The sequence below is a fragment of the Chrysochloris asiatica genome, unplaced genomic scaffold (genome assembly GCF_000296735.1).
Source record: "Chrysochloris asiatica unplaced genomic scaffold, ChrAsi1.0 scaffold00024, whole genome shotgun sequence".
NCBI lineage: Eukaryota > Metazoa > Chordata > Mammalia > Afrosoricida > Chrysochloridae > Chrysochloris > Chrysochloris asiatica.
In genome coordinates, this window is record NW_006408542.1 from 21,095,945 (window position 1) to 21,110,717 (window position 14,773).

General features: G+C 45.3%; 1 protein-coding gene across 1 annotated transcript in view; it reads right to left on the reverse strand.

The window, feature by feature from the left end:
* Nucleotides 1–1,416: 1,416 nt before the first annotated feature.
* The window catches only part of KCNK12 (potassium channel, subfamily K, member 12), an 82,241-nt gene continuing 68,884 nt past the window's right edge, over nucleotides 1,417–14,773 (reverse strand). The window contains exon 2 of the mRNA XM_006839431.1: nucleotides 1,417–2,454. Coding sequence (XP_006839494.1) covers nucleotides 1,553–2,454 — 902 coding nt within the window. The 3' untranslated portion in view covers nucleotides 1,417–1,552. The remainder of the gene's footprint in view (nucleotides 2,455–14,773) is intronic.

Here is a 14,773-nt window from a genome sequence, read left to right on the forward strand (position 1 = left end):
CCGGTCCCTTCACTGAAGACCACTGAAAGCGAAACTTCAATCTTCAAATGATTTCTAGCCACTCTGTTAACTCTCAGTCACCTGCCTTCCTCCACCCCCAGTATAGCCTGTGTGCGGACAAGACAAATTCATGTAATTCTCTGTGGGGACTAAATGGGGTTTAGAATGGAATTCAGTTCTTACTGACTGCCGAATACATGATGAACTCTGTAGCCAAATGTCTGACGTTTGCAGGATAGACATCTGCTTTGGGTTCCTGGTGATGCAGGTCTTGCCTCCTCTAGGTTAAAGGGGCTGTGGGACCCATTCAGAAGAGGAGGAGGGATGCCTATGGTTTGTACCTTTAGGGTCTCTAAAGGTGAAAAGTTGAACAGTTAAATGGTGGTGGTGGTTGTTGTTAAGTGGCTTGGAATCTGTTGCAACTCAAAGCCCTGTCTAAAGTAAGTCTGACCCGTGGTTAGCAGTCTAGTGTTTATTCTACAATACCACACCAGGACTTCTGGTTATTGTTGTTGTTAGGTGCCGACTCATAGTGACCTTTTATGTACAGCAGAATGAAACACTGCCCGATCCTGGGCCAATGTGATAGTTAAGAAAAAAAACAAAACAAACCCACACCAACAAAGAAAAATCTTGTCAGAGAAAACTCAGACATTCCCAGCTAATGATGAAAAACACTGTGTGAGTGATCAGAAAGAAAGGAGGGCTAGGGGATTCAGAGATTCAGGGAACCTCAGAAATCATCCAGCTGAAGGGAGCAGGCGAACCCTAACTAAGTCTGAGTCCTCCTCTCCCTAGTGGCCAATCTGGGCTTTCTGCCATAAGGAATAGCTGTCCCAAGTGCTATGCCCCAGGGACTAATTCTAGGCAGAGAAAGGCCAGCTGGAGTCCCCTACCGCTGCAAGTTCTGAATTTGGGGTAAATGCCACCATCCGCAAGTTGGTTGCATGTTTCATCTCATTGCATAATACTACACCATTCTCCTGTGTGTAGTGTCTATTCTATATATATACACTGGGAGGCAACATATGGCTCTCCCCACCCCCACCTGTCAAAACTGTGACTATTATCACTTCTGACGACCAGAAGGAAGCTGCTAGGCTGGGCCGGGATTCTAAATGCTGAGGAGGTAATTTAGAGCCATGAAAAGTTGCACCATATGCTCTGGGGTTGCCGGCTGCTTGTGTGCATAGGGATGGGATTTGGTGTGAATCTCCAAAACCTAGGGATGCGCTCTCTTTGCTGCGGTCTGAAGGGAAGACCTGCAGGGAAGGCCTTTCTCTCCCCAGGGAAGAATCTGCTAGGGTTACAGACCTACAGCAGGGAGCTCACAAGGTAACCAGACTCACTTAAAATTTGCCTTTGGTAATACCAGGCCTTGCCAAATAATATTTCTTTTTAAAAAAAACACCCCACAACTTTTTTGGTTTCGTTTTATTGGATAAAGATTAAGAAAGCGCCAGCGTTTGAGTGAAGTAAAGCTAACCACTCCGGACGGTACTCCAGACTGGTCAGGGTTCCTGGCATTGCCGGCTGGGGCGAGCGAGCCCATCTACCTGGAGGCGCTGGTCTCCGCCAGCCGGTTGTTCATGATGCCCAGCGCGCCCACGCCACCCGAGAAGCCATTTTGGCGGGTGTTGACGCACACATTGCGCGGGTAGCCGTTGGCTGTCTCCGACAGCTGCTTCTGTAGCAGCGCCAGCGACACCTTGTTGGATGCTGTGAGGTCACGCATGGAGATGAGCTCGCCCGACAGTCGGCGGCCCTCGGCGTCGCTGTCACGGGTCCCCGAGTCACCACTGAGTGCGGCCAGGCGGCGGCGTAGCCGGGAGCCGGGAGTGATGGCATTGCGTCGGGCCAGAGGCGCACCGGGCGCCGGGCAGCAGCGCGCACAACAGCGGCAGCTCAGCTTGCGTAGCATCCAGTTGAGCACCTGCTTGATGAGGATGGAGATGACGTTGAAAAGCGAGTAGATGCAACACACACCGAGCAGGATGAAGAGGAAGTTGCCCAGGCGGTAGAGTCCCTGGTTCCGGTAGGCTGCGTGCTGGCTGCTCACTAGGTCTCCGAAGCCAATGGTGCTAAAGGTGACAAAGCAGAAGTAGAGCGAGTCCACGTAGTCCCAACCCTCTACACTGGTGTACATGGCCGAGGCGCAGCACGACAGCAGCACAGCGAACAGGCCCAGGATCAGCAACACATGGTACACCGAGGGCTTCCAGCCTGCTAGGCTGTCGGCCTCCGAGAGTGCCGAGCCGCGGCGGAAGGTGGCGGGCAGTAGGCCGCTGCGGCGCAGCTGGCGCTCTCGGCAGGTGCGCATGATGAAGGCCAGCAGCGAGATGATGCGCTCCAGGAAGAGGTTGAAGAACAGGATGGTCCCTGCACAGCCGAACAGCCCATAGGCGATGAGGAAGGCCTTCCCGCCTACCGTCGCAGGGGTGGTCATGCCAAAACCTGCGGAGACAGTGCAAAGGTCAGCAGAGGACAGGACTGGACAGTTGGTCCCTACTAGGGTCAGGTTGTCGGTGGTGTACACGTTCTGAACATGGTTTCTATCCTGAGTGGCAGCACTCAGAGAGAAAGCAGCCCTTACACATTTCTTTCACTTGGTGGCACCACATAAGGTTTCTGATCTTGGCAATCTCTCAAACAAGTAGGAGAGGCATGGTCCTTCATCATGGGGAGCTATAATTCAAAATGAATGGGGTTGGAGATTCACCTAGGGGACACAAAACAGATGCTGTTGTACAAGGGGAACCGTGGAGATGCCTATAAAGCAAACAAGTGTCGCTTGTTCCCCCAATCGAACCCAGCAGATGGCCTTGTTAAGACGGAATTCTATAAGGGCTGTGGTTAATGTGGAAATGATCCATTCTGAGGACCAAGTAGCTATATTTAATGACTTCTGAAAAGGGCTTTATGAAGCTAACAAAAGGACTGAGTAAGAATGAGCCTACACTCTTATTATAAAGGAAAGGTTTTGTCTCAGGCTGGGTCTTGTGCCTTGTATCTGAGATTGCGTTTTCCCTGGGAAGTCTGCTCTGTGCTTGGGCAGATGTTTATGCTTTGGCTCCTTATAATTAGTTTTAGCTTTTGCACTTGTTCAAAACACAGTCTTTAAGGGAGAGTCTTTATCAGTTGATTTGTGCAAAAGGCGTAGCTTCCTGTCATGTTGGCCAGGGCAGTGTTGATTGCCAGCTGCTGTCTCTTTGTGGGTCCCATGATTACCTGACTCTGGTTATGGGTTAGGGTTTACGTTCATTGTAGGAAGATGCACTTGCTTCTTGGACTCTTAAGTTGATGGACCATCCATTTGAGCAACATCATGACACTTTTCAAAACTTTGTCAACACAGTGTTAATTGGGCCACCTTCATGTAGCCTGGGACAGGGGTGAAGAAGAGTGTTGTTCCATTTGGCTATCTTAAACTGGCCAGAGAGAACAATTCTTGTAATACTTTCAATGTAAATTCTTTACCCCTGTTTGCTAATCATTTTCTAGATTCCCAGGGTGAAATATCCAATTGTCTGATATGGTCTCTACCCCATGCTTAATGTCTCAAATTACAGGACAAACTTACGATGATAACCACATTGACAGAGATGTTCTCAGGCTCAGAATTTGGCTAGAGTAAAGTGAAAAACCAAAATAGCAGTATAACCAGGAACATTATAGAAGAATTTTGTTGTGTTTTAAGCCAAATACAAGTTGCTGAGTTCATAACGAAATTGGCTCTGAATTAACATGATTAGAGGTTGAGGGTCATGTTTGTACTTGTCTGTGTCTCTAGTTAAAAAAATTCCTAGATGGGTAACCCAAGTGCTCAGCAACAGAAATAAATCACGAACTATTTATACAAGGGAATACTGTACAACAATGAAAAAAGCATGAGCTACCATGATTTGTCACAACATAGACAAATCTTTCAAAAACAGAATGTTAAGCAAAAGATATTAGACACAAAAATACATTCTGTATTGCTCCATTTAAAGAAAATTCAATGGAAGAACAAAGCAGACGGGAGAACAATTAGACATGTATGAATGAGCTAAATGGGACAGAAGTGAAAAATGATGTAGGCACAGACTTGGAACAACAGAGCTCTGGGATACAGAGACTGGGATATGGTTGGAATGGGGAAAAGGGGGGAATAATGTTAAGATGCTTGGCTGACTTTTGAACCTTGGTTTTCTATGCATTATATTATAAAACAGACACTGGAGGGAGAGAGAAAGGAATAGCTAGAAATATCACCATAGAAAGCTTGTAAGTCCATCTTCTGCCTATAACTGATTGGAATACCTAAAATGGGACTACAATGTATTCAGTGAAGGAGGTTTCCTGAAGAGCCTTGGCAGTACATAAGAATATCGATTGAAACCTAACCACATCCAGACCTTCAGAGATGGGAAACTTTCCTCTTGAAAGGGCAAGCAGACCAGCCTGGAGCAGCCAGAAAACCAGAAGACACTTCTTGAAAGAACGACCTACAGGAAAAATACAGAACAGTAAGGGCAGTCCAACTGCTACCACAAGAACAAGCAAGGTGCTAGCCCAGGAGACATCAAGGCAAGTAGTTGGGTCCTCTCAGTGCAAATCCTCTCCCAAGACTAATATGCAATGGAAATACATGCTCTGATTGGCGACCACGCACATCACCCATAAAGAGTAGTGACCAAAGAACATCAATGAAGTGGTGAGCTAACCTGGGTGGAGACTTGGTCAGCCAGCAGCGAGGCAGGACCTGGGGACTCATGGGCTCAGAGTCAGTGACACAGCCACAGAGGACTAGAGTGGAGAGCGAAGCGACCAGCTGTTAAGAAGAGGGCAGACAGACGCAAGAACACCCACACTTGCAGATGATACCCACTTGACCTAGCTTCAATGACTGGATGAACAGAGTTCAACCCGAGGAAGAAAGAAGAGGAAAAAAAAAAAAAATGTCATCTGATACAATTGATGAACTTGACCTACACCTATAAAAGCAGTAGCTCACAAAAGGAAACAAATCCTGGCTCCAAGAATTATTCCCACCCCCTCCACACAAAGAGTGGATAGGGATGGGCAACTTGAACATTGGCTACCCAAAATTGGGGGAGGGATACAAAGGTAAGAAGTGACTGACTTACAAGCTTTCAAGAGGGAACCTAGATCCACAGGGTGGGGAGGATAGTAGAGTCTCCAGTGAGTAGTACCCAACCTGTCTAGGAAGGGCTGATGAAAAGAAATGCAGATGGGATGCAATGGTGAAAATTGTTACCAGGACTGATTGTGAGGACTGGAAATGTAAAAGCAGATATTTTATAGCAAGGAGGGGAGTGACTAACCTTTCAGTCTAGGAGTGGAGGGCCCTGGGACCATCAACGGAGAAGAGCGGAGAGCAGGACCCCACCCACAGAAGCAGTGAGGCCTGAGATGGAGGCAGAGAGGATGATGTGAAGAGATGGAGTGACTGGGGACTTGAGTTACAGAGAGGGAAAGGGGCTGTGTGCTGAGGACCGTGGGGGAGTGGGGGTGGTGGTGGTGCATACAGGGTATACCCTTTGGTTGAGGAATGATGCATGGATGGAATGGTAACTATGGCAATGAAACGATGTATGATAGAATGAATGTAAAACTAATGATTCCCCGTGTAAACTATCACACAATACACAATAAAACATTTATTAAAAAAAAGAAAATTCAAAACCAGGCAAAACAAAACTACAATATTTGTTTAGGAGTATATACTTGATTGGTAAAATTATAAGGAAAAGCACAGAAATTATTTCAGTAAAATTCACAATTCTGGTATATAGCCTTCAGTATGGATTGCATCTCAATATAAAGAAAACAAAAATCCTCACCACTGGACCAATAAACAACATTCTTATCAACAGAGAAAAGATTGAAGTTGTCAAGTACTTCATTCTTCTTGGATCAACTATCAACACTCATGGAAGCAAAAGTCAAGAAATCAAACGACGTATTGCATTAGGCAAATCTGCTGCACAATATCTTTTTAAAGTGTTGAAGAGCAAAGATGTCAGCTTGAGGACAAGGTGCACCTGACCCAAGCCATGGTATTTTCAATAACGTCGTATGCATGCGAAAGTTGGACAGTGAATAAGGAAGACTGTAGAAGAATTGATGCTTTTGAGTTATGGTATTGGAGGAGAATATTGAAAGTGCCATGGGCTGCCAAAAGAACCAATGAATCTGTGTTGGAAGAAGTGCAGCCAAAGTGCTCCTTGGAGGCCAAGAGGGCAAACTTAGTATCTCATACTTTGGACATATTGTCAGGAGGGACCAGTCACTGGAGAAGGATATCATGTTTGTAGGGTGGAGGGTCAGAAAAAAAGAGGAAGACCCCCAGCAAGATGGATTGGCTAAGTGGCAGCATCAATAGGCTCAAGCATGGCAACAATAGTGAGGTTGGCCCAGAATTGGGCAGTGTTTTGTTTTGTTGTGCATAGGGTTGCTATGAGTCGGTACTGACTCAATGGTACCTAACAACAACAACAACAACAACAACAATGTGGGGGTGGCAGACAGTAGTGATTGGGAGAGAATATAATGGGGGCCTTTGGAGTCGTAAGAATGTTCCACGGACATGGGTGGTGGTCACATGGGTGTTAGCTATTTACTACTTTTTCAACTGTGGGTTTTATGTATGTTTATAATTGTAATCTCATGATAGGAGAAACTTTTTAATCCCTAGACTGTTAATACCAGTTGGATCAGCTCGTACCACTACCAGTTGCTGCTGAGTTGATTTTGACTCATGTCAGCCTCATAGGTAGGACCTGTGCTTCACAGGGTTTTCAGTGACTATTTACTTTGGTAGTAGATTGCCAGGCTTTTCCTCTGTGGTGTCTCTGGATTGGCTTGAACTTCTAAACTTTCTGTTATCAGTTGAGTGCATTACTCATTTGCCCCAATCCAGAGACTCCAATTAGAAGTGTAAGGAATCTTAACACGGATCTACCTTGCCCTCACTGTATAGGTGAAAGAGCAGGGACTGAGAAGATGTGAACTGCAGCTAGCTGAGAACAGACTACATATATCCTGGCTTCCAGCTGGTACTTATAAACACAATACTACTTCTATGCATTGAAGTAAAACAAAACCACTAACAGATGAACTGCTTTGCTAAAATCCTAAAGACAATGAAAACCCTAAGCCTAGAAAATTAATACTTTGTCTAAGAGAATGAGATTTTCCTATATATTCAGCTGAATTCTCAAAGCTGAGAACACGATGCAATGCATTATCCTCCAATGTAAAAGAATTGCTAGGCTCATCCATGCTGGACTTAGAACAGTAAAACTCCACCACCACTCCAGGCTGTACTGCATTATCCCAGGCTTGGTAAAAGAGAGTAATGAAGTAGGAGAGTTGCTGTTGTATTGGAAAGTGCTGCAGCATCCTCCACCCACCCCCAGGCCCAGTGACTGGGATACTTCCAGAGAACCTCTGGTGGCAACTCTCTTTGCTGAGCTACAGACACTCACAGCTCACCCAGGAGCACTGGAGCAGAGCGTGGTGAGTTATGAGAGAGCCAGATGGTGTCCCCAGGAGTTTGAAGCTGTGCTAGAGACTTTGCAGGGTGGGAGGCTGACAGGATTGGGGAGGGGGAGGAAGGAGGGCAGCAATAGGAGCCATCTGCACAGAGGGCTTGCTGTGTGGAGGAGGCGTGAGACTAACATGAGACAGACACCGTGGAAGGAAGCCAGACACTGCCCAAGAGGAACATGGGAACTGGCTGAAGGGCAGAGGGCTGGGGACAGCATGGGAAAGGGTCATAGGAGGTGAGATAGTGTATCACTGACTTAAGCCATAGTGCTGGGCTATGGTCCCTAAGGGGCTTCTAAAGGACCCCAAAACAGGGTCCATGAAGGAGTACGTCCTAACAATGGGCACTGCAGCCTTGCCAGCAAAGGCCAACGAAGACCCATGGTGGTAGCTCTGCTGGAAGATCAAGAGCACAAAAACCAGATTGCCCTCTTGCACTGCAGGTCCCTGGGCCCAGGGGGTCCTATGATGGAGGCAGAGGAAACACTTTGATGAGGAGTGAATTTGAAGCTTTGACTGAGGCTGGACTGGACTTTTTTAACATTTAAGAATGAATGTAAACTTTAAAACTGGCACTTGGTGGTGTTTTTTAAATTTTTATTTGGAGTCCTGGTTCAGGACAGACGTTTCAAATCCACCTCCTTGGAAACCCTATACATGGTTGCTGGGAGTCAGAACCAACTTGACGGCACTTAACAAAAACACTGGAAAACCGTAGTCTGTTCCAGATGTTATTAAGGGATGAAGACAACACCATTTCCCAGGGTTGACTTATGTACTGTATTGGCTCCTTATAGATTTGCTCCCTGTGGTGATAAAGGCCAAATGCCAGCCACTGTCACACACTGTGCTGGTCCTGCACCATCATCTCACTTGTCTCTATGACAGCCCTGTGAGGTGGACATGACCCCATTCAACAAACAGGAAAGCCTGGGTTAAAGGCTCAAGTAGCTTGCCAAGGTCCCATAGCTCAGAAGTGGGAGAGCCAGATATGCAGCTGGAAGATCATCGTCCATCCATCCATTCCTTCAAACAACATTTACAGAGGACCTAGGGTGGAAAACACAACAGACGGGGAACCTGGGCTGACTTCTTAGTGGCCCCATACTGTGCTTCTCAGGGGTTTCTTGCAGACATTACCACCTCTGCTGCCAGCAGGTTCATTGGTGGGACAGAGCACAGCTTTTCCTTGATGCCAACCCCTGCCCTGATGAACCTATCCAGAGGTTTCTTGTGGCCCTGACCCAGCTTTCATTCAATGTAACCACCTGATCAGGCTGTGATTGCAAGCTCAAAAGAAATGACCTGGCTGTGAGCCATTATCTGCCCTGACAGTACAGAGGGAGGTCTATGAAAATATCCTGCTCATGCCTAGATTCCTGCAGTCTGACTCCCTGTGCCCATCTCACCCTCCTAGTCCTTCGTACAGGTCACACTGCTGGCTCATCTAGTAACAAGATGAGGGACACAGCCCTGCTTCTTTTCCTGTCAACATCAAGAAACTCAAAGCTCTGGGTCTGCTAGGGCAGTGGGGTCCATGTCCGGTCCTAGAATTGGAGAGTAACACTTCAAGCTCTAGAAATTTGTATGCAGTCAGGCTGGCTATTAAGAGGGGCCTTGATGCTTCAGCCAGAGAAAAGGCAAACCTAGGCACCCTAAGAATCCCTTCCTCCCTCAATCACACCCTGCAGAGGCGTAATTTCTCTCTGGGTTCGCACTAAGCGTGCTATTTTGTTTATACCACAATTGATCTGCCACCCCAGTTTGAAAAGAGCAGACACTTGAGGGCTTTATTATGCCACTTTGACAAAAGCTGTGAAGTTCATTCCCACAGCCTGTCTGGTGCCGCCTTCGCAAATGGAGCCCTGGTGACAGGGCCTCTGTAGTTTAGTTCAGAGAGTGTGGAATCAGGATGGGAAGGTGAGTGCTGATGTTTGTTGTGCGCCCCTGGGTGGCAGTCTCTATGCTTGACACTTAGTGTATAGCCTCTCTCCAGTTCCCATTATTACCTCCAACAATGCAGGTCAGGGACTGGGCCATGGGAGGAGAAGGCACTGTCCAAGTTATGGCTTGTAAGTGGCTGAGCTGACCCAGAAACCTGGACCTTTTCTATTGTTCCAGGCAGATGAAAAGTCTTGACTCAGTACCCTCAGGGACCTTTTCTTGTTGAGCTCTGGGGAATGTCAACTCTGAGGTGAGTGGGTGGTGGGTGGGTGGGAGGCTAGAATTTATTGTCCAATCTGGGATATTTTTGAGAGTGACAGGGACACTAGGACAATGGGGAAGAGATAGTCTAACATATGGTGCTGGCAAAACTAGATATCCATTTTCAGAAAAATAAAACAGGATCCATACCTCACACCATACACAAAGACTAACTCAAAATGAACATAACATTGATCAAAGAAACAGAAAACAACAAATGCTGGCTAAGGTATGGGGAGATTGGAACTCTCATATACTGTATGGGATTGTAAAATGGTACAACAACTATGGAAAATGGTATGGTGCTTCTTCCAAAAGCTAGAAATATTAGTACCCTATGATTCACCAATCCCATTCCTAAGTATACATCCAGAGAAATAAGAGCAGTGATAGGAATAGACACATGCATACCTGTGTTCATTGCAGCATTATTCACAATAACAAAAAGACAGAAACAACCTAAGTGTCCATCAGAGGATGAATGGATAAATTGTGGTACATTCATAAAATGGAATACTATGCAATGATAAAGAAGAATTATAAATCCTTAAAAATCTTATAACATGGATGAATCTGGAGGACATTATGTGAGTGAATTAAGTCAATCACAAAAGGACAAATATTGTATGGTACCATTTTTATAAAAAGTTAAGAATAGGTGTAAACACAATAAACAACAATCTTTGATGGTTGCAGGGATGGAAGAAAAAGGAAGAGTCAGTTACTAGGTAGGTAGTTGTTGTTGTATGCTGTTGAATCGGTTCCAACTCACAGTGACTCTGCATAGGGTTTCTGAGGAGCGACTGGTGAACTTAAAATGCCAACCCTGTGGTTCAAACTGACCTAGTAGTCTAGTGTATTAACCCACAGTGCCACACCAGGACTCCTACTAGATAGTTGTTGTTGGTGGTGGTGTGCCTTGGAGTCGGTTCGGACTCATAGAGATCCTGAATAGGGTTTCCCAGGCTGTAAATCTTTATAGGAGCAGAAAGCCTCCTATTTCTTCTGCGAAACAGTTGGTAGTTTCGAACTGCTCACCTTGAGGTTAGCAGCCCAACTTGTAACCACTACGCTATCAGAGCTCTACTAGATAGTACTAGCAGTAGATAGATAGTAAACACATAGTAGACTATTAGTTAGTTGTTAGTGGTGAGCTTGAACAGCTGACTTTGCAGTTCAAACAGCTTTGTAGTCTGTCACATTAACCCACAGCACCACACCAGGATAGCTGTTGTTAAGTGCCATCAAGCGGTTCCAACCCACAACGACCCTGTATAGGGTTTCCAAGGAGTGACTGCTGAGTTTGAACTACCGACTTTGTAGTTCAAATGGCTTACACCAGGATAACAGACACATATTAATTCTGATGAAGGGAAAGGCAATTATTCATAATGAGGGGGAAGTCAGCACAATGTGACCAAGGTAAATGAAGACACTGAGGATTACACAAGAATAAACGACAACCAAGGTAAATGCTGCAACATATACAATTCTGAAATAATGGTAATACCAACCAAAAATTTGTATGTGGTTACATAGGTAGATATGTGTGCTATAGAGATGTGGGAGGGAATACTGGAGTACATGCATTTGCATATATGAGTTTTTAAGATTTGGGGGCCCTGGTGTGGCATTGTGGGTTAATGTGCTGAACTGAAAAGTGGGTTTGAGCCTCAAGGTCAGCAGTTCAAGCTTCCAGCCACTCCTCGGAAACTCTATACAGGGATGCTATGAGTCGGAACCGATTCGACGGCACTTAACAACAACAACAACATATATATACAACACACACAAGTATTTATTTACAAATGCCCACAAATCTTGTATGCATTTGTAAATAAATACTTGTGTGTGTTGTATATATATGTTGTTGTTGTTAAGTGCCGTCGAGTCGGTTCCGACTCATAGCGACCCTGTACAGGGTTTCCGAGGCTATAAATCTTTACGGGAGCAGAAAGCCTCCTCTTTCTCCCGCGGAACAGCTGGTAGTTTCGAACTGCTGACCTTGCGGTTCGCAGCCCGATTCGTAACCACTACGCTACCAGAGCTCCTTATACACATAGCAAAACACACAAGGGGCTGCTTCTTGTTGTTGGTAAATGCCATCAAGTTGGTACTGACTCATAGCAATCCTGTATAGGGTTTCCAAGGAGCAGCTGGTGCATTTGAACAACCAACCTTGTGGTTTCCAGTCCAGTGCTGATCCTACAGCACCATACCAGGAGATGGAAACGTTTTAGACATATCTAAACACTTCATGAGACTGAGTTACTGGACTTTAAGAGTTAAGACCATAGTCTCGAAGACCTCTAGGTCAATTGGCATAACATAGTTCATAAAGGTAATATTTACATACAGGTTTGGGGAGTAGAGTCTAGGGTCTTAAAAGCTTGCTAGTGGTCATCAAAGAGACAACTGCTGGTTTCTTCTCTTCTGGAGCAAACGAGAGTGAAGGAAACCAAAGACACCAGGAAGCAATTAGTTCCAAAAGAACTAATGGACCACAGAAACCACAGCCTCTTCTAGACTGAGACCAGAAGAGCTAGATGGTGCCTAGCTACAACTGCTCTGACCAGCAACACAATAGCAGATCCCAGTTAGAATCGGAGAAAAATGTAGAACAAAACTCAAATTCATAATAAAAGACCATATTTACTGGACTGACAGCGACTGGAGGAACTCCTGAGACTTTGGCCCTAGACACCCTTTTAACCTGGAAGTGAAACCACTCTCAGAGGTCACCTTAGTAGGTAATAGATTGGCCTATAAAATAAACAATAACACCAACAAGGAATGTGATTCGTAGAACAATCAACTATAACAGACCAAGCAGGTAACATTTGCCCAAAAGCAAAGGTGACAGGCAAGAGGGGCCGGGAAACTGGAGGCATGGAAACAGGAAGCAGAGTGGAAAAGGGGAGGGTGCGGACACACAGTGGCTAGCTACCAACATCACAGACCATTGGTGTAAAAATTGCTGAATGGGAGGTGAACTTTCATCTAAGGCACAGTAAAATGTTCAAAAATCAAACAAAAACTAACAAAAAAGTACAGTGTGTGTTAACCAGGGCTGTCCCAAGCAACTAGAAGGTATGGTTAAATTTCAGATTCCAAGGTAAGTCCCACTCCAGTCAGTTTAGGGCATTTCTATAGCGATTGAGAGAATTGTTGTTAAATGCCGTTGAGTAAATTCTGACTCATAGTGTCAGGGACAGCTTAGGACCCCTGGGCTTCTCCTACACTCGCCTCATTGTATCTACACCTTTGCTTTGAGTTCTCTCCTACTAGGCAGGGATCAAAGGAAGGAGGGGACACCTCTAGTCCAGCAAAAATAGTAACATTGATAAGGACAGTCTGGGGATGTTCTGGTCCCTCCTCCTTTTGGCCCAAGAGCAATGGCCTGCAGACAAGGAGAAAGAAAACAGGACCTAAGACCCTGGCAGAGAAAAACAACACCAGCTTTGAAGAAAACAACTAACTGCAAAGGGGAAAGACCTAGTGAAGGAACCTTAAAGGCCTAACCATCAAGCTGTCAGTCCATAAAGACAGCACCAAGAGCAGACAACCACAAAGGAAACAGAAGGAGGTGGTGCTCCATTTCCAAGAAGCCTGCACCCCTTTACTAAAAACCAGTGAATATTTCTTCCCTTTATTAACACATAATCAGTGAGGGGCAGCATCAGACCTGCCCCTGGATAAGGGTATCTGGGTCTAGGAAGAGAAAACTGTACTTAATTCATGCTCCGCAATCCCACTGAGTCTTCTTTTCTTACGGAGATAGACCGACTTCTCTCTTTGAAGTGTACTATGTTTGCAATTGGAGTCCTGGTGTGGTGCTGCAGGATAGTGCACTGGACCATAATAAGGTTGGTTTGAACTGCAAGGTCAACAGTTCAAACCTCAGTAGAACCTACTCGATGGCACATAACAACAACAACATCACTGGAAATGAAATGCTTTTGGGTGAAGGTTTATGGTACGTGTGATTGAATGGGAGCAGCGAGTTGGTGGGACTAATTCTTTAGACCCCTGAAAGATAGGGACCAGGGAGAATGTGACACTAGTGACCATGTACCATGTACAGAGTTTATGAGAAGCAGCTGGTTGGTTTGAACCACCAACCTGTGGTTTACAGTCCATTGCTTATCTTATAGTGCCACACCAGGAATCTAGTGATTGAGATTAGCTCAGGAAAAGGCATGTGACCCAATTCAGATCACTGTGATAAGAGAAGAGATTTTAAGCATTTTGGGGTAAAAATTTCCTCACTCTTAAGAGAGAGCCATTCTGGATACCAAGAGAGCAGAGTATAGCCCCAGAAGTGGTTGGCAGCTGGGTAGGGCCATGAGGAGGAGCCAGCCTTAGGATGAAGCTGATGTTACAGAAGGCTGAGTAAAAGCAGCCTGAAAGAAATGAGGCCTTGATGACTGATGCACTGTCAAATCAAACCAGCTGCATCGCCTGCCGTATCACTGGGTTTCCGGGTGCATGAGGATGTTCCCATAAAGATGCCTGTGTCTTGCAATTAGACATATGCCAACTGCTGCATCTGGTTAAAGGATCTGGTTAGGCAGTCTAGTGGCAAGAAAACTGTTCCAGACTTGAACCCAAAGCTTTCAGTCTTGTTGCTCTACTGGCCAAGCAATTGAGGCAAGTCAGTAACTTCTCTAATCCTTGATTTCTTCATCCATAAAATGCAATAGATGATCCTGTCTTCAACTCTGCTTGTGAATTGTAATACACTATACCAAACTGTGTTCATCAGGATGTGATAATAAACTTAATAAGGGTGGAAAGGGGTGAAGAGTTCACATGATTGAAGAAAAAAGGGGTTAAAAAAGTCAAACAAGCTTACTTACTACAGGACTTTTCAGAGTGTTTACTGGTTAATATTATTTATGAATCCAAGAGGGATATATTAACACTACTGAGTGCTCCCCAAACTAACATGGCTTAAAGTGTATTTGGAAGAAGCACAGCTAGAATGCTTTTGTTTTTTTTAATTTTTATTGTG